The following is a 24,464-nucleotide window of genomic DNA, read 5'->3' as shown; positions in this document are numbered from 1 at the left end:
TCTTCCCCCAGGCAGGGGGAACTTACTAGAAGATATGGCTGCTTGGGATGAGAGTGGTAGATTTATAACCAGAAAGATTCAGACCTGGGTGGCTCTACTTGGTTAGCTAACATAACAGAACATGTTCCTCTAACATCGACAGCACCCACATGGAAGCTGTGGAACTGACCTTGCTGCCGCCAGAGGAAAAGGAGGCCTGTGAAGGGTCCCTAACAGCTGCCCAGTAAGGTAAGCCTCTAGGGCTACACCTTTGAGCAGAAGTAGAAATTCCTCCCTTGATCTGATCAACGCGGCGAGAAGGTGCTTTTACGCATTGAAATTAGCATTTTATTCTGCTAAATCCACCGCTCGCAGAAACGAGCATTATTTTGTGCATTTGGACACTTATCTTTACGGTTGGCACGCCCGCCTAACGAGGAAGCATACACTCAAACACACTGGTGTGCTGCCTGAATTTCCCTGATGCGGTTCGCATCACAGCCACCATTGGTCCTCTGACCTACAAAACCCAATGCTAGGGAGAATCCTCCAAATGTGCTATTTTCCCCTACCTTTTGAGACCACCAGAAGTTTTTCTGGATTTCTAGGATTTCATTTTTTACCTGGGAAGAGTGTGAGCCTTTTCTTCCCATTCTTCCATGTATTTGGTGTGTTTTACTTGTTGTTCTTTGGTTAAGGAGTTTTAAAACAACTCCAGTGGAATCATCTTTTTCTGTGTGTCACACAGCACCTTCAGTGCAGTGGCACAGGGGTGTCTTTTCAGACTGCCCAAATGTTTAAATACCTTCCCTGAGAATGACTACTGTCTCTCAGGACATGTAAAGTTAAATTGACTTTACTAGTCTTCTTAAATTTACTGACCCAGCACACCCTATCTTACTATAGAGTGCTGGAGGGGTTGCTTAGCTTCCCCTAAGTCTAAACACTCAGGTAACAGTAAAATGTTACCTTTTCCTATTTCAAATGGCTGGTGGCAGTGGTTTAGATCAACTACCGTGATTTTTCGTGACCCCTAACAACGTTAGCTCAAAATCAGGAGTAGCATGTTTTTCAACTTATCTGTAAAAACAGACTCCGGTCATCTTTTTTCTCCATTTCTTTTAGGAAAAGTCCTTCTTGTGTGTAACTCTGCGTGCCAAACCAGGTTTTGTCCCTTTGTTCGTGCCCTTTGGCGGGCTTCTGTGCTGAAGCCCTCCTCTGGTGCCAGAGTGTCTGGGGTGGACAGGATGTGAGGGAGGGGCCCGAAACTCCCTGTGCTTTGTCTCCTAGGAGACCTGAATGCACTCTGGTATGATTGGCTGGCTGACCGTCCGGCAAGGACAGCCAACCTGCTGTGTGATTGACAGCCAGGATGAAGGAATGGGGGAAAACTCTTAGTGAGTCTCTGGGACTTGGAAAGCAGAGTCGACCACTGGAACGAAAGAATCGAAGATGAGCTAAAGGAAGAGGACTGCTGCAACTCCTGGATGACCGTTGAAGCCCTGCTGCAGGTCCGAATTGCCTGAAACTCCAAGCGACAGAGAAGCCCTTCAAGGTTAACTTCTTCCCTTGAGTTTGGTGGGAACAACCAACTCATAAGCCACCCGGACAACATCCTATTCTGTTCGAATTTTCAGTAGAGTGCTGCTGAGAACCGGATAGCCAGAGGGAAGAAGAGGGAAGAAAACCAGGGGGACTTTTAGGCACTCAAACCTTAAACCGAAGTCTTGCTACAGCTTTTTGCCTCTTCCCTGGGCAGTGCAGGACCTCCCGATGTCCTCCTTCTTGCCCCCACGATTTAAGCACAGGAACAGCGAGATCTGCTCGAACTGCCAGGAACAACTGTCTCAGCTACAGCTTTCTTCATTTTAAAAGGTACTGTGCAAACACGGTCCGGAAATCTTTTCGGTCATCGAGAAAGTGCGTGAAACTTTCCTCAACTAAGAAGGCTTGTCCTTCCCTAAACATTCGTCAAACTTTTCGCCTAGCCAAATCCTTTAAAAATCTGTAGCAAAGACTTAAGCGTTACTTACCAGAACTGTGCTATCTTATACAAAAGACTCTGAACCATTGACTTTGGCCCAGGCCTGTTGAGAAGAATTGCTGGTTGTATTTAACTTAAACCCTTTGCCCTGCCTATGATTGTATTTGGGCTGTCTATTCGTATAACCTTATCTTTTGCCTCCTTTTCTAAGTATCTAAAGTGCCATTTTGCTCACACTTTATTTTTGAGCTAAACTTGTTAAGTTACTTACAGGATGGATTTTTGTGGTGTATCTTTGTGTGATATTGAGCTGTTTGTGCTAGTGTAATGGTTTATAAATGATTGAGTAAATAAATGTATATTCTTTTACCAAGAAACCTTGAGTAAGTGTTTACTTGAATCACTGTATTGGTTGGTCCTTTGTGTAACTTGTTCTACTGCTCACTTAAACTCTTGAGATAAGTCTGGCTGCTCAGCCATCGCTAACACTTTACTGTGTAGTACAGGCGTGTAGCAAAGGTAAAATTGTGCTTACACTTGTAGTCCTAATTGCCTTTAGTGTTCCCAAAGGGTACTGCAAGTGATTCTGCCTAACACCCAACTAATAGGGAGTCGACAGGTAAAAGCCAGCCCCCCACCGAAGGCCCACACTCAAGGCCCTGCTTGTCTCTATTTGTGTCGGCGTGGAGGCTGGAGACATGAGGCCAAGGTAAGCATTCTGCTCTGCTCATCACAAAGCATATACAATCAACCTGTTTACAATTGCTCCCTTTCCACACGCTCAGAAGCTGCCCTGCCAACACATTGCCTCCCACCACCATCGAGGATCGAGACAAATTATTGCCTTCCACCCTCTCCCCATATTCAGTTGTTGAACAATTCCTAAACTACTACTGGGGCCACGTCTGAACTACTTCAAGTGCCTCATATGTAAACCTACTGCCTCCTCCTCAGCGAGCACATGGTACACTTAACCGACTTCCATGGTGCATGTCCAGACACTCCTTACCGAGGCTGCATTTAGCCTGTCTTTTAGATCTTCATTGTGCTGCATTTAGCCTCTTTTGGTAAAACTATATTGCTCCACATTTAGCCTGTCCTTTAATTCTGCATCATGCCACAGTCAGCCTCTTTTCGAAAAACCATATTGTGCTGCATCTAGCAGGTCTCCAAGATCCGCATTGTGCTGCATTTAACCTCTCCTACATCAGGATTTGCATCTATTGCCTAATCCTCTCGAGGAAAAATATCAAGGTTCGTATTCAGCCAACTGGCATAAGGCAGAGTAACCTGGCCTTGCGCTCGACCTAACCTGTGCCTGGCTGCAGAGTAAGCACGCTGGTCAACTGCACCTATATATAGATCCTTACGGTTGTTAACTCACATTAGTGCGTGGCACCCTCCGTGCTCAGGAAACAGCATTGGTTTAAATACACTGCACGACCCTCCTCTTGTTAGCCCACTACCTAACCATACGGCGGTGTCATGCAACTTCACAGCCCAAAGCCTTGTCATCTGTCCAATTACCTTTTACTCTAGGTATGGCCAACGCACTCCCAAAATCTGACTCCATCCGGCCCACCTCATTCCTCCCCCAAATGCTGCAATTCAAAACCTGCAATAATCTCACCTTGAATAATACCACCAAAGTATTCCCCTTTCCCACCTCCAACCCACCTTCATGTCTAACTTTGGTTAAGCAGCACAATTACTCCATAGGAACCTACTTCCTTACTATTCGACAGAGAAACAAAAGACTTAGGGATAGGACAAAAAATTCACCAGAAGCCCAAACCAATTCACAGCTGCTAACTCCCTTGGCATCCAAACTCATTCCAGTACACCTACAACTAACTTAATGGTACCAACTGTTACTGCCCTGCGGAGCCAGATCAAGAAAAATCAATCAACAGTACCCATGAGACTACCTGCCCCAACTAAAACTATGATGACACTCAACTGGGATATAGACAGTAACACATCTACACACTTAAGGGGAGCCCTTATCAATACCAGATCCCTCCCAGCACGCGCCCTGGTCATATCCGACCTCATTACCACTAATGACTTAGACTTTATCGCCATAACAGAAACTTGGCTGCATCCAACAGCAGCCCCTTCCCTGGCCCTCGCCCTACCAGACGGCTACTCTATCATTAGGAAAGATAGAACCACTGCTGAAGGGGGCGGTATTGCCTACAGCTCCAAAATGAACCTTAACATACAAGAAATTCGCAATCCAGCCTTCCCTTCAGGTGAACTAATGTCCACCAAAATGTCTATCTCAACAACTGCCTCCGTAACTATACATCGCATATATAGACCCCCAGGCCCCATATCCTCCTTTGACAAGGACATTGCCGCACTATTGGCCACAGACCTAAAACCTACTTCAAAAGTCCTCATCCTCTGAGATTTTAACCTAGGACTTAATGACAGCTCCGACACCCAAGCCAAAACCCTGGCCAATACCACAGAAATACAAGGCTTCACCCTGGGCACCACAGGTCCTACACATGCTGAAGGCTGAATGCTTGACTGGCTTGCGGACCATAATTGCACTACACATATCAGCAACAACCCGTGCCCATGGTCAGAGCACAACATAATACTATTCTCAATCAACACATGAACTCAAGCATGCACCCCTACCAGCATCGCACCTGCGACTCAGACCCACAACCACTGCAACATCACGCCGGATAACATGCTACTGCTACTCACACCACTCACCACACACTAAGGGAACACTGCTGATCTATCCTCCTTGGTAGCCACCTATAACCAGACTATGGAGGCAGCAATCAACAAAGCGGAAACTATGGGTAACTGCAAAGCTAAACCCATATCTTGCATCAATCACTGGTTCTCCCCAGAACTCAAAGACCTATGGAACAAAATAAGGAATACAGAAAGCAATTGGAAAAAAAAACTTCCAACAACAATAAACGACAATTCGCCACACTACCTACTGAATACAGAGAAGCAACCTTTCTAGCAAAGAGCAACACATACAACATGTGCATACAGAATGCCAATTCTGGTACTAAGGAGCTGTTCTCAGTCCAATGGGAATCAGAATCACTGTCACTAACACCAGACCTCTGTAATAAGGACCAAGCCTGGTGTGAAAATATACAAAAAGCACTTACGGATAAAATCTTTTACCTCCAATTAAAGATTAATTTAAAAAAACTGAAATGTACTGCCCCAGTCCAACCCACTTTGGAACATAACCCTCCAAAACCTTTCCCAAAGTTTGAATCCTCCCCTATTACCATAGAGGAGACCATCAAAACCATTAAAGGCCGAAAACCTACGAGTTGCCAAGGTGACATCTGACCAGCCACGCTTATCAAAGAGTGCACAGACAATCTGGCACCCTTCGTCACCTCATTATTAAATAACTCATTTGCCTCTAATAAAGTACCAGATAACTTGAAGGAAGCCTGGGTACCCCCTTTATTGAAAAAAACAACTTTAGAACCAAACGTGCCAACCAACTACAGGCCTTTTACGATTGTGCCATTCCTCCTAAAAAGTCTAGATAGGGTAGCCTATGTACAAATCCAGAACTACATTGAAACACATAACCTTCATGGCCTCTGCCAGTCAGGCTACCGCCCAGGCCATGGCATGGAAACGGCCTTGGTAGATCTAAAAGCCCAAATGGATCAGATAAGAGACAGGCGCGACCTAGCCATCCTTCTACTACTGGACCTCTTGAAGGCATTTCACTTTCTAAATCACAACATCTTATGCCGCCACCTATCTAGCGATGCTCACCTCTCCAACAACGCCATGAACTGGATCGAATTGTTCCTCACGAACCGTTCCATGAGTGTCTTCTTGTCCACGGCAGCTACACGCCCTACCCCGGTCACCTGCGGAGTGCCTCAGGGATCATGCGTATCCCCCACAATGTACAATACATTCGCAAAACCTCTCTTTCATAGATTAGACAAATTGGGCATCACATACACAAATTATGCTTACAGCACCCAAGTACTACTCTCTATCACAGGGGACTATGACACCAATTCTAAAGCACTACATGCTATCTACCTCTTCATTCAAGCCTGGATGGCCCAAAATGAAATCTGTCTTAATGTTGCTAGGTCTGGAAAGGACCCGGGCTACGCTGATGTCAGAACTGTCGGGACTGGGGGCTAGCTAGCCTTTTGGTTGTAGCTCCTGAGATTCTATCCGGGGCTACAACCAAAAGAGCAGGGGGTATAGCCCCCTTAGCCCCCCCTAGCAACGCCTCTGCTGAAGAGCATCCCACCTGCCTACCAAACCTTCGACATAGATGGAAATAGCATTACGGTAGCCAAAGAAGTCAAGACACTAGGAGTGTACCCTGACTCATCACTCACCATGTCCAGCCAAGTAAATGCCATCACTTTGGCCTCAACTTACACCGCATGTAGACTGTACCTTACCATGGAGAACTGCATCACTTTGGCCAGAGCTCTTATCCTCTCCTGGATAGACTATTGCAATGCCATCTTTGCAGGTTCCTCCATGAAAAATATCAAGAAGCTCCAAATTGTTCGAAATAACACCATCAGAGTGGCACTTAATATCCCAAAATCAGACCACATAACCACTATCAGAAGAAATATCCACTGATTATCAGTCAGAGACCGTATTAAATTAAAAAAGCTCTCGCTCACCCACAAATGCCTCTCCAACACCGCTCTGCGATACCTGTCAAACCTGATCCCCAAATCAGAATCAGCCAGACCAAACCACTCAACCTACTTAGGGGACCACACAGAGATACAAAAGACAAAAAAGCAGCTTTCCTGTTATTGCAGCCAACTATTGAAATGCCATGCCAACGGAACTAAGGACAGACCCGTCACTTTGGTCCTTTCGCAAAAAACTAAAAACTTGGCTTTTCAATGAGGATATTAAGAGTCAACCTTGCTACACCAAGGAGCGCTAGGTGGCCAGGTGGCCCCCAAACCCACTGAATATTCTGCCAACAAGTACTATTTCTATACCTGCACTCTAACTGTACTGTACAACCAAGTTTCTCAAACTGTGACACAGATGCTGTTTTATAATGTATTCCAATGAAATGTGCCTGCTATACACCAGAGCTGTTCTGTGTAGACATAAAAGTAGGCTGCTTCAGGCCATCACATTTTGGTCATTTGCATGGCAGAATGCAAATGTGCAGGGCAAAAGACAGTGTGCAAGCATGTACGATGCCTTTTGTCCTGCACATATGCCCTCTGTAGTGCAAATGAGAAACTACTGACAACTATGCTCACATGGAAGGTAGCATTTACAATTAAAAGCTGACTGCCATGCCAGTTGGTAGGCAGCATTTAATTGTAATTGTAAATGCTGCCTGCCTTTAAAGCATGGATGGAAGTGTTTCATTTTAAATGCTGCATACCATGGGAGCATTGTTGGCTCATTTACAATCCATCACTATGAAATCTGTCAGCTTTATACTGGCACATACATCTGGCAAGCTCCATAAGGGTTTGCAAAATTTGTGCCGGCATGAAAATGCATACTGGCACAAATACTGGAGCATTTGTGTGCAGAGAGAAAGGGAGGCAGTGAAAATGCAAGTTGTGTTTCGTCCCTCCTCTCTGCAATACAAATGGCTCTTACACATTTTGATTACATTACACAACATCGAACAAGAGCTCCCAGTTGTAAAAGCAAGACTTATTCCATTGGAATCTTTGGTTTTACAGCTGCATGAAAAGCTCACAGAGGCATAAAATCAAATGCGCTCAGGAGACAGACAAGGAAAGCAACGTGGAGATGCTAGCTCCTCTTTGCTGCCCTTCTTATTTGCCTTAGGACGGCCAATTTGGCTTCAGTTCATTAGAAAATCACCCCCAACGTGTCCTTGACAGGGACAGCACGTGTTGCTCTTGTTGTCCATGGACAGGCACATTTGCTCCAAGGGCTTCATGAGAAAAACATTCAAAGTGATATTTAAGTATTTGTATCTTTCTTTTATGTCTGTCGATCCTGTTAACATCTTAATGAATGTTTTAATTTATATTAAATGTATCAATACAACGACTCTGTAAATGGGCATTTATAAAATATCTAACTATTTTATGATTTACTTTTTCAGATTTTATACCAGTACAAATTTGATTTTCTACAAGAAGTATGTAACCATGAGCACTTTATTCCTCTGTGTTTACCAATCCGATCTGCAAACATTCCAGGTAACCATCACTTTTCAAAACCAGCAATAGTGTGCTTGTCATCACTCTCTTTTATAAGGTGGTATATGCACATCAGAAGACTGCTCAATGTTTTCATTACATAATAAAGTGGTTATTAGATCATTTTATGTTTTTATTATTGAACGAGTGCCTTGCTTAAATAATCTATAATTTATGAATATATAACGCAAAAATGTGTTAATTCTTACTTTTCATGTGTTTTCTTTTTTTATACCAAGACACAGCAACGCCTTCAGATTCAACTCAGGGATTCCATGCATCAGGTAATATGAAGTTGCCTTTCCTGTAATATTTTGTTAGCTTTTATATCCCTTTCACGACTGTATAATCAGCATAATTCTCAATGGTATTAAAGATGCTCTTCAAACAACTCCTAAACCTGTCCAGAAAGGGGGTTGGAGTGTATTGCCCCAAGCTCGCTTGTCTTGTTGTGTGCTTTACAGCGCACTAAAAACTGAAATCTTAATGTTCAAATATTTGAGTGATGCAGTCAGAAAGAGTAGAATTTCTTGAGTTGATCACAATATAATTGATATTGAAGTTCTGCATGTGCTTCAGACCTTACCTGTTTGGAGATTCGATGTTGAACAGATAAGCAGCAATGGAGTAGTTGTTTAAAACACATTATGTTACTGTTCTTGAAGGTTACATGCTCAAAGGTCAACACTGAGTGTGTCTGGTTAATGTAGAACCTGTAAAACACAATTACAAAACGTTTTGGGGAGATTTTAGTGTAACCTTCCCCATTATAATATCTTCCAAAGCAACAGAAAATGGGTTAGCGAGGTTGTGAAAAATGTCCATCAGGCAAGAGTGTAGAAGCACTGGCTTTTTTGATTTTTATTAATGCAATGATGCAGGTAATTCCATCTCAGAAAGGGTTATATGTGAATCAGATTCCCCTTTCATGAGCTCCATGCCAAAAGCAAAGTGCACATCTGATCCCTATTGGATAAGTCGACTGATCTGCGCACCTCCTCTACAGTGGCATAGGGCAGGTTCAGGGGACACAGGTGCCCATTTGATAGCTGCTAGTGACAGCCCAGTCTGTGCAGCACAGGGCCTGCATTTAAGATATACGCGCCGTTGCAAAAACTAAATCAATATGAGAATGCTATCCTGGTGGAACGTAATCTGTACAAATAAGCCATACCTGAGATTAATGTGTGGCGAATTGCATCTCTCATGTTTATACAAGCCACATCAATTTTTTCACACATATGTCAGCCATGTGAACTCAGCACAGCTGTTGAACGGTTATGTTTATTCCCCCCACGCCTGGCTGTCTTTGCTGCTGCCAGCAAGGCTATAGCCCTGGGGGTTACCTCTCTTTGTTCCTTTGTGAGGGCAGGTAACACCTTCCCTAGAGAGACAGTCACTCCACAGTAAGCTGTCCTTAGAACAGAAATCAAAGTGAACACCCATTCACAATGAGTTGCTTTACAACAAGGTGCTGCATACCAAAAGGGCCTTTGATTCTCTTGAGATGGGAAGGGGGTGGATTTAGTGAAAACAGAGGGATCTCCCTTTTGCTGGAGGAAGTTGCCACCATCGTGTTTCTCCCTGCCACTATCTTTCCTTCCTGCCCTCTTCACTTCCTGCAGCACAAAATATTTTGGGTATGATGTTAGAAGCCAAAGTCCACTTTTTCCAAGGACAGGAATTGGACCCTTAAAGCAGTCTTGCTTGTGTCCTATCACCTGCAGACTTTTGCATTTGATAGAAGGGTATCTAACTCCTTCTTTGATTCACCCATGAATATAAACATGTGGAGGAATTCATTAGACCTCTGCTGAGGAAGCAGTCCTTCCCAAATCCCTCCGCTGGATGTGAAGACAAGGCAGAGGCAAGTTCTGCTCCCTAGCCATTCCCAGGGCACATTGGGGGTGACAACCAAAACAGTACCCGGCACCTCACAGTACAGAAGGGCCCCTGCAGTTGTGGGCCAGCTTCCCTGTGTTTGGAAGGCCAAGAACAAGGACTAAACCTTATCCTTGAGTGTGTGGATTGAGACTTGTGGCAACCATGATTTGAGCTCTTTTGGGGCATTCAAACCAATAGGGACCTCTGGTGCTGCCTTTGGGATTCACCTGATCTACGAACCACTGTGTTGTACCTTCCAAACCAGTTCGCCACTGCACCGCACCTGCTTAGCGCATCGTTGCGTCAGCTCTAATAAGAAACCATTGCTGCACCTGCATCGTTTGAACCGCTCTTCAAACAACCAGCATCTTTGCTGCTGATCTTCATCGAAAGTCGACCAGACCCTGGGGGATGCATCAAACTGCATCCTCCGAAAACTGCACTGAACTACCCCACTCAAACTGTGCATCGAGTCAAAAGCATCCTTGCTGTCTATTGTGGTTATTTATTGCCAATCATCTCTCATTTACTACACAGAGTGCTGCATCATGCAATCTTAGCATATTCTGATTATTTCCTGAGGGGTGGGTTTTGTGTAGTGTTTTTATATTTAGTTATTTTTGAACTCCCCAGTGCTTTCCAGATAATACGCCATACCCACTCTCCCAGACACAGGATCCTTCGAACCATCCGTGAACACCTTACACTCTTAATGACGTATCGATTTGTACGGCTGAGTTTGTGGCGATTGCATTGGCGATTGATAGGGTGTGCGAGTTGGGATTTGAGAAGGTGGTGGTGTTTTTTGATTCATTGAGTGGGTTGCAGGCGATTGTGGCAGGGGATGGTGATAGGAAGGATGTGATTTTGGACATCAGGAGGAAGATTGATCGGTGTGCGCGTGGGGGGATGGATCTGGAGTTTGCGTGGGTTCCCAGTCACAGTGGCATTTTGGGTAATGAGTTGGTGGATTTGGCGGCGTGTGCGGTTATGAGGAAAGGAACGGTTGATGTGAGGATACCTTTGAGTGTGGATGAGGTGAAGGCTGTGGTGGTGAAGCGGGTTATGGATGAGTGGCAGGAGAGGTAGGAGAGTGGGGTGAAGGGCAGGTGGATGTTGGTGTCTGTGAGAAAGTGTCTGTGAAGGTGGACGCAGGGAAACTGGAATGGAGGAGGAGGGAGGAGGTGATGCTGAATCGGTTGAGGATAGGGCACGTGGGGCTGAATGACAGTCTGTTTCGAGTGGGGAAGCGTGAGTCGAGGGACTGTGTGGTGTGTGGGGTGCCTGAGACTGTGGGACATTTTCTGCTTGCGTGTGAGAGGCATGTCGAGGAGAGAGAGTTGATGAAGGTTTGGATGTCTGCGCTGGGAGTGGCTGAACTGAGTGGGAAGGCTTTGCTGGGAGGAGTCGGGTGAGAGGCAGAGAAAGGAGCAGTGTGCTGTTAGATTTTGTGGGGCAGAGGGGGCGGTGGGAGGAGTTATGAGAAAGTGAGGGTTGTGTGTAAGATTGGTGGGGAGGTGCACATCATCCTTTTGGATGGGGAAGCGCCTGCGTGGGTCCGCCCACGCTGTCGATAATTAGAAGAAGAAGAAGAAGAAGAAGAAGAAGTTATTTTTGAAAAAGGTGTGCGTAATTATAGTATATTTATATTTATAGAACCTTGATTAGATATTCCCTTTATTTTGGATTGTTGGACTATTGCTGATTGGGTTGTTACTGGATCACATTCACAATCCTCTTGAGTGTATAGCCTTCCCTCTGCACATGTTAATACAAAAGGCAAAGGGGGAATATCTCTTTACTGTGTCTGTTTAACTTTAATGATTGGCTTCACTCTTCAGTTGTCAAAGTAATTTGCAAAATTAATTACAGATTTGACTAGAAAAAACATGAATGTAATTCTTAATCCTTAAACCTCACTTATACTCACACAATTGTACAGTTTACAAAATTGGTACACTATCAATTACAGATCATCCACGAGCCATGTCTCTCTATTCATGTCCAGCCTATGAACGCCTCCTCCAAGCCGGTGGACCCCTGCCTCTCCAAAACCATCAAGGACAATATTGACACTCCTGCTCCAGACTTGACCAACCTCTGCAACCTCTCTTTTGCCACTGGAATTTTCCCCTCTCCTCTCAAGCACTCTTATGGACCCTCTGCTCAAAAACCCTCCACCGACCCGTCCATTCTGGCAAACTATCACCCTGTCTCCATCACCCCTTTCCTTAGAAAACTCCTGGAGAAGCTTACCCTCCATACTGAATCTGTTCGATATATCCATGACCATAGGCCTGGCTTCAGAGCATACAGAGGCACAGAAACTGCTCTTCCGAACACCTGTGAAGTCCTGCTCTCAAATCTTGACACCAACTCTCCCTCTGTCCTAATTCTTCTCGACCTCTATTCTGCTTTCGATACAGTAAACCACAATATCCTGATCACCTGTCTCCGTGATACCCTGGGCATCACACATCAGCCCTGGCGCAGCTCACCTCCTTTGTTTCTGACCCACCCTCCCAGGTGCAACTCAGGCCCGTACTCTCCTCTACCACTCTCTCTACTTGTGGTGTCCCCCAGGGATCTAATCTATCCCCCTGGATCTTCAATATTTACATGGCCTCCTTGGCCCACAGGATCTCTACCTTTACCTCTAACTTACAGTGTTATGCTGAAGACACGCTGCTCTCCCTTCAGGCTACCCTCGGCCTCCTCCTCCTTGCTCATCCCCGACTGTCTATCCTCAATTCAGGCTTGGTGTGCTGCTAACGATCTATGCCTGAATGCCAGTAAGACAGAGATTGCCCTCATTGGGACCCCTGCTCCCACTTTCCCACTGGCCTGCCTCCCTTGGCCCTGCGCCCTCACCTACCAATGAGGCAAAAAATCTTGGGGTCATCTTTGACTCGACTCTCACCTTCTCTTCCCACATCTCAGACATCTCCAGTAAGTCCAACTACACCTCCTCAGAGGTATTCTACCTTTTCTCAATTTCCCTCAGATGCTCATCACCTTGAGAGCCCTGGTTCTCTCTAGGCTGGACTATTGCAACAGCCTCTTCCTCCATCTTCCTACTTCTACTCTTCGTCCTCTTCAACTCATTCAGAACAGAACCACAAGACTAATCCTTGGCCTCAAGCCCTGGGAGCACATCTCTCTGGTGTTGAAATACCTCCACTGGCTCCCTGTGGCTGCAAGTATCAAGTTCAAGACCCTCTGCATAATCCACAAGGCTTTCTGAGGCTGGGGCATGCACTACCTAAGGTGCTCTCTTCCTAAATACTCTCCCTCTAGAGTCCTCCGCTCATTTTCCTCCAACTCACTGCAGGTGAGCTGCTTTCACAAGCAGAGATTTGGGTGCAATTTTGTATCCTCTGCAGGTGTTTCCTTCTGGAACAGCCTACCTGCCTCTCTCTGTCTTGAACCGGAGCACCTTAAGTTCCGGAAACTCCTCAAGACCTTCCTTTTCTCTTCCTCCTTCTCTCTCCCTCTCCCCTGCTAACCTCCTTTTTTTTGTCTCCACCCTCTGTCTCCACCCTCTGTCTCCTCCCTAACTTTGTTCAGTTTTTGCTGACTGGTTGCCCGGTCACCTACAGAGCCTACAAGTCCCAGGCTCCCCCTCCAGTCTTTTGCACTTGCCTCCGGGCCACTTCACTTTGTTCAACATTACTGCACTTTCTGTTTACGCTCCTTGAGTGGGGCAACCTCTCTGCACTTAGCCCATAATGAACACTGATCTTTTTGGGATATATTTAGTATCTCATGATATTTTGTGGTATTTTGGATTGGTGGCATTTTTCTTAGCTCTTGGCAATATATTGTGGTAATCTTATTGGGGTATTTTTAAAGTGGTGAGACTATTTTCAGAACTCTGCCTAACAATTATTTTACCAGGGTAACTAATGGTAAACAAGTACTGGACTTGGTACACTGTGAATAATTAGCTCATGCTCCCCAGTGATATTTCATCTACAATAACACTCTTATGCCCTTTTGACTGTGTTTCAAAATACATTGATAATTTCATAACACCAAATAGTTGTACTCACACATGCCCAGCACTTCTGAAAACTCAACTCCCAAGGAAAACAATGTATTTTATGTTTTACCACATGTGGTGATGTGAATAACAACTTGCGTTAAAATAGGCTTACCCCTGTTGGACCACAGTCTATGTGTTAACAATAATTCAGACACAAAACAAATGCTAGTCCAATTCGTTTATGGCTTTATAAAATGTAAAAATTCAGAAAATGACCAACAGTTGCATTATGCTGTACTTCTTTACAGTGGTGTATACTTATTAAACATGAATAAAATGCATTTCATTAGAGAGCTCACATACATTAATTGGTTTTTCAAATAATAAGCTTCAGTTACACATTTGTAGCTGGCACAGTCTGGCACAGTCTGATAAGGAAGTTAGGAGCCTGTTATTTTATCAAAAGCTCACTTAACAAATGTAAATCCACGTAAAATATAGATCGTGAATGACTTAAAAAATAAAAAACCTATTTCTCTCACACAGCCTGTAAGCATTGCTCATGTATACTACACGCCCCTCAATTACTGTATAATTACCTAAATCTGTTGCCAATATTCCCATATTGATCATATGGGAATTGTTATCACGTCCACTCCCTTTCTGCCTGGAATGAACGAGTCAGCTTTCAACTCCCCAAAGTCAGTCAGATATAAGGGCCCTGGAGTCAGCTCTCTCTGCCAGAGCTTCTGCTTCATTCGCCAGTGAGTGAGTGAATGGCCCCACCCTCTCTGCTTCGAAAACCCATGTGTCACTCAAAAAAAGAACCTCCCCTTAACCAAGATTCCAATTGCATCGCTGAAGAGAAAGTGTTGCATTCCACCAGTGCTTCCTGCCCTGAGACAATGCACTGTCTTTGGCAGAACGGATGTCACATTCCACACTTTAAAACCGAGCGCAGCTTTAAGCTTATAATCACTTTCCATCAATCTGAATCCAGTTTATATCATGGACTGGTTTGCAATAAATGTCATTATGGGAGTCTGTTGTATGTTAAATGGGTAAGGTACATGAGGATGTTAGTTTCCTGTTAGTTTTATTTTTTTAGTACAACTCAGCCGATTAAAATAGCATTGTGTAGCAAAGTGATTATTTTCGAGCATGTTATGTGCATTGGCATCTAATTAGATTCAGCCTGAGTCTCATACCCTTGAGAGACATGAGTAACTTGAGTTACATATACCCTTGGCCCTAGGTAACATGCAAACCTTTGCTAAAATGCGGATGGTGAAATGAGAGTTTACATTCCTACACCCCCTCCTTTTTTCTGCTGGGACATAACCCAAAATCATTGCAGGAAAAAACAAACATGCAATAATCCCAGCCTCATCATATGTTACTTTGATCTTAATAATAATAATAATACTTTTGCATTTATATAGCGCTACAAACTCTCAGGTGTCTTATCGCGCTGATCTTAATAGTCAACATGCAATTGGTAATATTCATACACGGAACACATTCTGCATATATATCTCTAGTCTTGGGCAAAAGAAAAATCAATATTTTTTAAATAAAATATAACATAAAAAACCATAAGTCCATAGAATTATGCCAGTGACCTCAGTCTGATGTAAGAATCAGGAAAAATCAATTTGTAATAAAAAATCTGTTTGTAAAAATAATAATAAAAAAATATGATGTTTAACAGTCAGTCAGGAAAGCGTTCTTGTTGAATGAAACCTCCCTTCTTTGTAGATGGAACTTCTTTCAGGGTCATCATCTTCACCCCCTTCATCGGTCTGGAGGCTTTCCAGGGGACTCAGTTCCAGGGGCATCCTCCAGGGATCTGGTGCTTCCAAAGATACAGTGCACTGTTGGGGAAAACAATTATTTTTCTAGAGCAAAAAAGAAAGAAAACTAAAGAATCAAGCAGATCAATCCATTTATTTTCCTTTTTTAACTCGATATCTGAAATCAAATTATGTTATCTATACAAATGCACATAATGCATAAAATACCATATAATGCTGCCAGAAAAAATCTTTTTAGGACCATCTGAAAATAGCATAAATTAAACACACTAATTCACACCTCACTTTTCAGGCAACAGTCTCAAATACAACCAATCTTAACATAAAACCTGATAAAATAATGCAAATAACTGAGGCTTTACTTATTTACAATAAATACCCCTTTCTCTTATTTACTTATTTATATTTTTGTTTACTAATCTGACATATTTTTCCCTTTCTATCCCTTCAAACCCCATTTTGATACCTTAACACTATTTACACCTATTGGCCTGCTATGGTGATTCTATTTCATAGGTAAGCACTTTACTTTTTGACTCCCTGCTAATATCAATTCGCTCTAGTCTTTTCACTTCATGTTTTGGGTGCAAGGGCTTAATTTGATTAACATGGGCAAACTGTTCCACTATTAATTCTCCCTCCCTTTTTAGCAATTCTGTAGACCACATGTGAAACCTTGTCTACAATTCGATATGGCCCTTGCCATGCTGCAAGACATTTAGTGTTTTTATGCTTATTTTTCCCAAAATTAAACTTGTACACCGGGTTCCTATCTCATATTCTCTCACAGATGTCTACTTATCGTAATATGTCTTTGCACTGTCAGCAGCCTTTTGACAAATTTTGCTGTTTAAATGCAAATGCAAATTGCAAGCACTTTCTCAATTCTTCCACATATTCATGGGTTGTGGATGCATTTACAAGAACATGTTCATTTGTTCTGTAAAGTAAGTGTTGTGACAATTTGTCTTCCTGTCAAGCTCTCATGGGGACTGAGTTTGTTTGATTTAGAGGGTGTCAACCTGAGGGCCATTAGTACTAATGCAAGCCGCAAATCCCAGCTGGATCCCGCTTCAGCTACAAACTTTTTCAACATGTCAACTATTGCTCTGTTAAACCGTTCAACCCCCCTTGAAGATGGGGCCAGTAAGAAATATGTAGCTTCCTCTTCACACCCAAAATGTGCCACATTGGGCCTCATTCCGACTTTGGAGGTAACCACGCCGCTATTTGCGGCATGGCTGCCTCCAAAATCGTTCCGCTCCGGCCTGGTGAATGGAGTAATTACTGGTCCATTCGGAGGTCGGAGGGACCAGTCATTCCCCATTTACCAGGGCCATTCCCCATTCCCATTTGAGCCCCATTAGGGCTCAATGGGAAGGCGGCAATAACGGTACCATAAATTACGGGACCGTTATTGACCCCAGTGTGCCTTTGCAGGTCCCGTCCTTAATGCCTGCTAAAAGCAGGGGTTAAGGAAGGACCCGCAAAGGGAACTAGTAGCAGGGCGCAAAGTGTTTACCGGCACCAGTGTCATTACCGGTGCCCGTTATCCCTTTGCGCCCTACTTGTAATGACCCCCATTGTTGTCATTAATGCACTAGTGAAATGACTTCCACGGTCTAATTCTATTAATTGAGGTAAACCAAATCTCAAAAAAATATGATTTACAAATAAAGTAGCTGCTGTTTGTGCACTGCAGTCTGGAGCTGGAATTCACTCCACCCATTTAGACATTAGACAAACGACCATCAGCATGTACCTGTTTCCCCTTGCTGATCTCCTCACCGGCCCTACATAGTCAACTTTTAAATCAGATCATGGGAGTGTCAAACCCCTTTTTATTAATGGTACTCTATGGGCTGGTGATGCAGGCTGAAACTGGGCACACAGTAAACACCCTCTGGTGTAGAGTTCAACATATTGAGACATGTGTGGCCAATAGGGGTAATCCTGTCAAATGTCCAAAGTCTTCTGTGAACCTGTGTGTCCTGCAGTTATGGCATTGTGGACATGATGTAACATCAATCTCCAAAATGACAAAGGTACTACTCAACAGATTTGGCCTGTCACGGATTCTCTAATCATCAGTCCATCTTGCAACCTAATTCTCCTTTTTGTTTTATAATAACACCCTCAATTTCTCTTTCCCTTTGCAGTCCTCTTCAGTCAGTGTATGTTGTTCTGCATCTAGCACAAGGTTGTAAAAGGGACCTAGAATAAGATCTTTCTTTTGTGAAGTCTTGATATGGGGTATCAAAACACCATTGTGCCACAGGCTGTTCAACTGTTTTCAGAGTTTTGGAGCGTGTTATCGCATCCACCTGTATTTCACCAAGCAGTTTTTGAATAGAAAATAACTCCCCCAATACAGCTCCAATTTTGGCTAATTGATCTGCCTTATCATTTCCTTCCTTATCCTCACCTGGTGTTTTCAAATGACCACATATTTTCCTCCAATGTATGATCAGGTCATTTTCTGACACAAGTGTGTCTATAGCTTAAATGATCTTGCCATGTTTAAGTGGCTTTGTGTTATATGTAAGCATCCCTTTCACCTTCCAGCCAGGTAAATACTCCACAGAATTATTTTGCGCATAATCAGAATCAATGACTAACACTATTTCTTTGAGGTTTTCTTCTACTGCTGTACAGATTGCCTTATTAATAACATCCAGCTCTGCCACCTGACTGCTTTTGGGGCCCATCCTCATGCTTATTCTTGGAATGCTATCACATTTAAATATACATTTCCTATTCCTGCTACAAGTTATTTCTCAGTATAATTTTCTATATGGTATGCACATCCATCTACATATACAGTTGTTAAGTCCTTACATGTTTCTTCATTGAAGGCCTTGTGTGGGGATTGCTCAGATTCATTCAAACGTGTCTCTAGCTCTGTGTCATCAGCTGCAAAGACAGCTGCACACTCCTGCAACTGCGCTAGCCATTGAGCAACTTAATTTTGCCCATATCTTACTTCTCCTAGAAATCCCTGAAGTGCTAATGTCCATGAAGCTATTCTTGACTGGGCAAAACTCCCTGATCTGATTCTCGAACTTTGCAAAAATTGCAGAGGCTGGTGATTTGTTTCTACAATTACCCGCTCCCCTTGAATTATGGGACAGAAATATTGTAATCCCCAGAGAGTTGTCAGAAGCCCTTTTTCGCAATCACTACATTTGGTCTCTAATTGTGGCAATGCTTTGCTAGCATATGCAATGGTTTTGTTATTTACATTGTGTTTTTGATATAACACTGCTGACATACATCGATCTGTGAATCCAATTTCTACAAAGAAATCCTGTTTTTTCATTGGATGTGCCAAACATGGTGATTTCTTTAGGCACCCTTTTAGCATGGCCACTGCCTCACTCTGTTTCTTTTCCCATTTCCAGGGTACTCCCTGCTTTAGTAATCTTGTCAAAGGTTTTGTAATCGCTGCATAATTTTCAATGCATTTTCAGTTGTAACTTGTCATTCCTAAGAAGCTCTTTAAATGTTTCAAGTTAATAGGGTCTTTTAGTTTATGTATCGCTTCCACTTTTTTCTTGTGTGGGTTTAATCCATGCTCTGTCACTTCATGACTAGGAAGTTTACCCTTTTTCTGCCCTGATGTGCTTTCTGTAAAGATACTTTTGCCCCAGCCTTCTGTAGCTGACTGAGTACATGTCTAATTTAATTGAAGTGGCTTTTCAGATCTTCATTTTTGATTAGCACATCATCCACATAAACTATTGTACCTCTTTTAGCTGCATCCGGGTATGCCTTTTCTCAGGAATATCCCAAACTCACTCCCACTATTGACATACCTGAAAGGGGTCCGGAACCATGCATATTGTGATTTGTCAAATGAAAATACAAATACATTTTGAATGTCTTCAGCTAGTGGCACACACAGTATATAGCTGTAAGATCTAAGGTAGTAAATACCTTTGACCCGTGAACACGTACAAGACCCTGATGAATAAATGGAAGAGGCCACCTTGAAACCGGTACCTTTTTTTTCAATTCTCGTAGATCTACACACATGCGCCATTGGCCATTGGGTTTTAGCACACCTAATATAGTAGTATTCGATCTACTATGAATAGGCCTAATGATTTCTCTAGATTCTAAATTCTTGATTATTTCAGCTAGTTATTCCAAACATGCCAGGGGTAACGTATATATTGCCACACACAAATACTGTCTCCCTACCATGTCTTTCTGGTGGTGTGGCCCTATGCAAATCGGTCAGCCCACAGTCCTAGGCATCTTTGGCAAAAACCTGTTTGAACTGCATAAATACTTTTCTCAATTGGTCTTTTTCCTCTTCATTTGTGCAAGCATCTGCAGCTTGAATCTGCTCCTCTACCATTTTAGAATACTCTGGGAAATCCTCCAAAGGAGGAACCTCTGTACCTTCCTCTAATCGTGTGTCAGTGTCTCTTTGCAGAGTCACTACCTTTAAATGTATTGGAATATTGACCTCCACTTCCATATGCTGATTTTATTTCTTAGATTCACCTAATTTTAATAGAGTACCATCATCCTGATGGCAGCATACCATTTCACTTGGCTCATAAGGGTACACAGACTGAACTTGAAAGATTCATTTAGGCTTAGACTCAAATGATTCTGGCAATTCACCCTGTGCAGTCACATAGCTTTCAGGGATGTTCCTGATCACTGGGTTACTAAAATCAGCAGTTAAGTAAGATTCCTGTATTGCCATTCCAAATGCTGAATTCTCTTCCAAAGGAATGGCTTGAGACCCTTTATTGTCCACCAGGATTTAAATGGGTCCATCCCTGATCTCTATCAGTGGTATATATTATGGATTCATTTTGGCATAAAAATGTATGAGAATCTTTTATCTGTTGTCCCTTCCTGTATTTTAATGCTACTTTAAATTGTCTGGTAAATGTGGTAATGGTAACATCCCTTTTCACCTGAAGCTCAGTTGCATATGGTGTCATTTGGGCACAATGGTAAGCTTGTATTTTGTCTTCAAATTCAGGTCTGGCTCCACCCAACATTGACCAGACTTTTTGATTTAGATAGTCTAATACCAAACACATTCTGTGCATGATGTAATTTCTCAAATTAAAATGTGTATTGTGTCCCGCTCACTGTCCATACAATGTGATGAATGTTCTTAGAGCATATTGTGATCTTTAACATGCATCTTCCTACAATTCTTTGTCCTAACTCATGATTACCTAGGCCAAGTTGAGTTGGTTCTTTATTTTAAACTTTGGGATCTCCTTTCTGTCAAGTATTTGCAGGAGTACCTTTTCACTAATGAAACTCCTTTCATCTTCAAGTGCCAAAGTGACCTCAATCATTTCAGAATGCCCATTCACATGGATAAGAAACCATGCTTGCCCTTCTCCCATGTGCATTTCTGAGATTGTTGAAATATGTTTTCTTTGTATTAACTCTGGAGTAATACTTGATTTTCACTTTTCTTCATTTAGATAAAACGCAACCTGTTTTCATCTATTTCTCTTTGCCAGTTTTTCTTAGGGTCCAAAATAATCTCCAAAGATGGTTTCTCTTTTTCCCCTTGTATTTCATCCTGAGACATGAGGATGACAGTGACACTAGGCACACAGCCATTCTGAAGATATATTTCCACTGCATTTTCAGATTTAGCAACAGTGTGGCATTCTTTTACACTGCTGCTTTGAGTCATTATTTTCTTAGGTCTCAATAGCTTTTTGGCTAAGGACCACAACACTCCATTTACCTCATCAATGATGGGCGATAATCTATTCAGGCAATTCGTCCGTATGAGAAATGGTATTTCATTAATGGGTGTGACCAACACTTCCTGTCTCATCCGATGCTTTTCTATCTTTATGTCGACTTCAGTGACACCTTCGATAGGTATTTCTTTCCCGTTGAAGTTGTGCACAGGGCCTTTATTTTTCCCAAGTTTATATATTCTACCTCTTCATACACTTTCCATAGTTTAAGTATGCTTTGTCTATTCTTCAACAGTTTACATTTGTGAGTTGTCAACAAGTATGCATACATGTGTTCGAGTATTCACCTATCTTCTTCTAAAAGCTTTATTTTGGCTGTCAAACAATAAAGTACATACAAGTGAAGGAAAACATTATTTAAATTTAAAAGGAGGAACAACATTCACAAATTACAAACAATTAAATCTCAAGGTGCAGCTACACTCATTAAAACATTGTAAGTATGTTAGTAATTTAATTACATAAAATATAAAACATGGCTGCTGTGGAATGAAGAGAACCTCTCATAGCTTCGTCCACTTCTGCCATTGCTAAACTAGTTCATAATTGTTCACGTGCTCTTGCTTCTAAGCAACCAAGCTCTATGAATACAATGTGCTGTTCCAAAAACTACAAACAAATCAGTACACTATCTCAAGTATTTAACAGCCCGTTCTATTTGGTGTATCCCTACATCCCTCAAGATCCGTCTTAAATGCATTCTTCTCAAATTCATTAATCTGGGACAGATCAACAAAAAATTACTAATTGATTTTTTAGGAGCCCTACATCGTGGGCATTCGCTGGCATTTGTAAGGACGCCATGTTATTCTAAAAGAAGCGACTGGTAATATGCCCAATCTAAACCTTAAATATAGGGACCTTTCGAATGCAGGAGTCACAATATCAAGATATTCTTTAAAACCTTGTGACATTCGAACATCCAAGTATTTCAAGCCCAGTTTCAGTTTGGCAGTGTCAAATACCAAAACCTTGCTGCTCCTCAACTTTAGGTTAACTTTCATGGCCAGTACCTGGGCAGTTACAGGTACCCTTGGATTTTTCCATAACCCTGAAACATCCAGGTCTTGGCAAATGGCCTTAACTTGTCAGGCCCACTTAGTGCTTTTACCACCATCCAGGTCCAAAAAATATAACAATGCCTCCCTATGGGTTTCCAGATCACGTTGTTTGCCGATCATTGCCCAAATGAAATCTGGCCGGGTCGGTATCAGGGACAGGGTCAAATCCAGTTTGAGGTTAACCAAAGCTGTGGGTGCACTAACCAGCAATATTAGTAGTTACTTCAAGAACTTCTGTTCATAAGTTTTGAACTTGGAAATGTCCCCGTGTCCCCAAAGCTCAGCGCCATATAGGGCTGCAGGGAGTGCCTGTTTTTGGAAAAGCTCTAAATCAGGCGAAATTGCTCCACCTCCATGCTTTACGTAAAAGGACAACATGGCCCCACCCACTTTCTCCAAAGTGATGGAAGCTTTTAAGACTTGGGACGTCCAGCCACATGTTTCCTGAAATCTCAAACCTAAATAATCATAGTGTTTCACCCGTTCAAGTATTGCTCCACTAGCTTCCAATCTCATTTGTTTACATATCACGTGTGGGGGTTTGAACACCATGACCTTTGATTTGTCCACATTCAGCGAGAGGCCCAGTTCTTCTCATTTATTCAAAAAGATTGAAAGGGATTTCTTTAGGCCTTGGGACGTTGTGGAAATAATGACAGCATCATGGTTTATAGTCATAATGTCGACAAAAAAATGTCGACAGACAAAAATGTCGAAAAAATAATGTCGAAAATAATAATGTCGACATTCTATACTTTTAATGTAAAAAGTCATAATGTCGAAAAAAAAATGTCGACATTTTTTTTTCGACAATATGACTATAAACCCTTAACACTATCAACACCTCACCCAACACCCTCCTGCAACCCCCCCACACCCCACACCACCACCCTCCCACCCCTCATATGCAACACATTCTAATTATTTATATATTTATTTATTTATTTTTTCAATAAATAAATAACCAACAAAAAGTATCATTTACTATGGGGGGGTCCCCCCCCAACCCCCCCTCACCCAACACCCCCCTGCCACCCCACCACACCCCCTAACCACCCTCTCACCCCTCATACTCAACACAATCTAATTATTTATTTATTTATTTTTTTTTTCAATAAATAAATAACCAAAAAGAGTCTAATTTACTATGGGGGGGGTCCCCCCCCAACCCCCCCTCACCCAACACCCCCCTGACACCCCCCCACACCCCCCCCAACCACCCTCTCACCCTCATTCCCAACACATAGTAATTATATATTTATTTATTTATTATTCAATAAATAAATAAACAAATAAATAAAAAGAATATCATTTACTATGGGGATGTCCCCCCCAACCCCTCTCACCCAATACCCCCTGCCACCCCCCACCCCTCATACTCAACACATACAACACAACAATAAATATATATTTATTTATTTATACAACATTTCGAAAAAATGTCGACATTAATGTAAAATGTCGACATTTTTGTATGTCGACATTATTGATTTTCGACATTAATTTGTCGACATTTTGACTGTCGACATTATTGATGTCGACATTATGACTGCACACCCAGCATCATCTATCATGCGTACCATCCTCGGGCCACACGGTATACATCTTCCCTTCTGTCCCTCTCACCCATACCCTATGATATTTCCAGATTTTGTTCTTAAACATTGGAAATCTTTACTTATATGTTTGATGGGCGCACTCATTTTTCACAATAAGACAAATGATACGACAATGAACAAAACATCAAAAACCTGTCGCAATACAAAAACCACTGTTAACACAAAACCTCCAG

General features: G+C 42.6%; 1 protein-coding gene across 5 annotated transcripts in view; it reads left to right on the top strand.

Annotated features, from left to right (window-relative positions):
* The window catches only part of DOCK10 (dedicator of cytokinesis 10), a 2,208,289-nt gene that overhangs the window by 1,440,397 nt on the left and 743,428 nt on the right, over window positions 1–24,464 (top strand). For all 5 annotated transcript variants that reach the window (XM_069618176.1, XM_069618179.1, XM_069618177.1 and 2 more), the window contains exons 30-31: window positions 8,076–8,172; window positions 8,412–8,456. In XM_069618176.1, the coding sequence (XP_069474277.1) occupies window positions 8,076–8,172; window positions 8,412–8,456 (142 nt within the window). The remainder of the gene's footprint in view (window positions 1–8,075; window positions 8,173–8,411; window positions 8,457–24,464) is intronic.

This window comes from Ambystoma mexicanum, chromosome 10, assembly GCF_040938575.1.
Source record: "Ambystoma mexicanum isolate Mex_15411 chromosome 10, UKY_AmexF1_1, whole genome shotgun sequence".
NCBI classification, from domain to species: Eukaryota; Metazoa; Chordata; class Amphibia; order Caudata; family Ambystomatidae; genus Ambystoma; species Ambystoma mexicanum.
The sequence above is the reverse complement of the archived record's forward strand: the minus strand, read 5'-3'. Positions and strand labels throughout refer to the sequence as shown.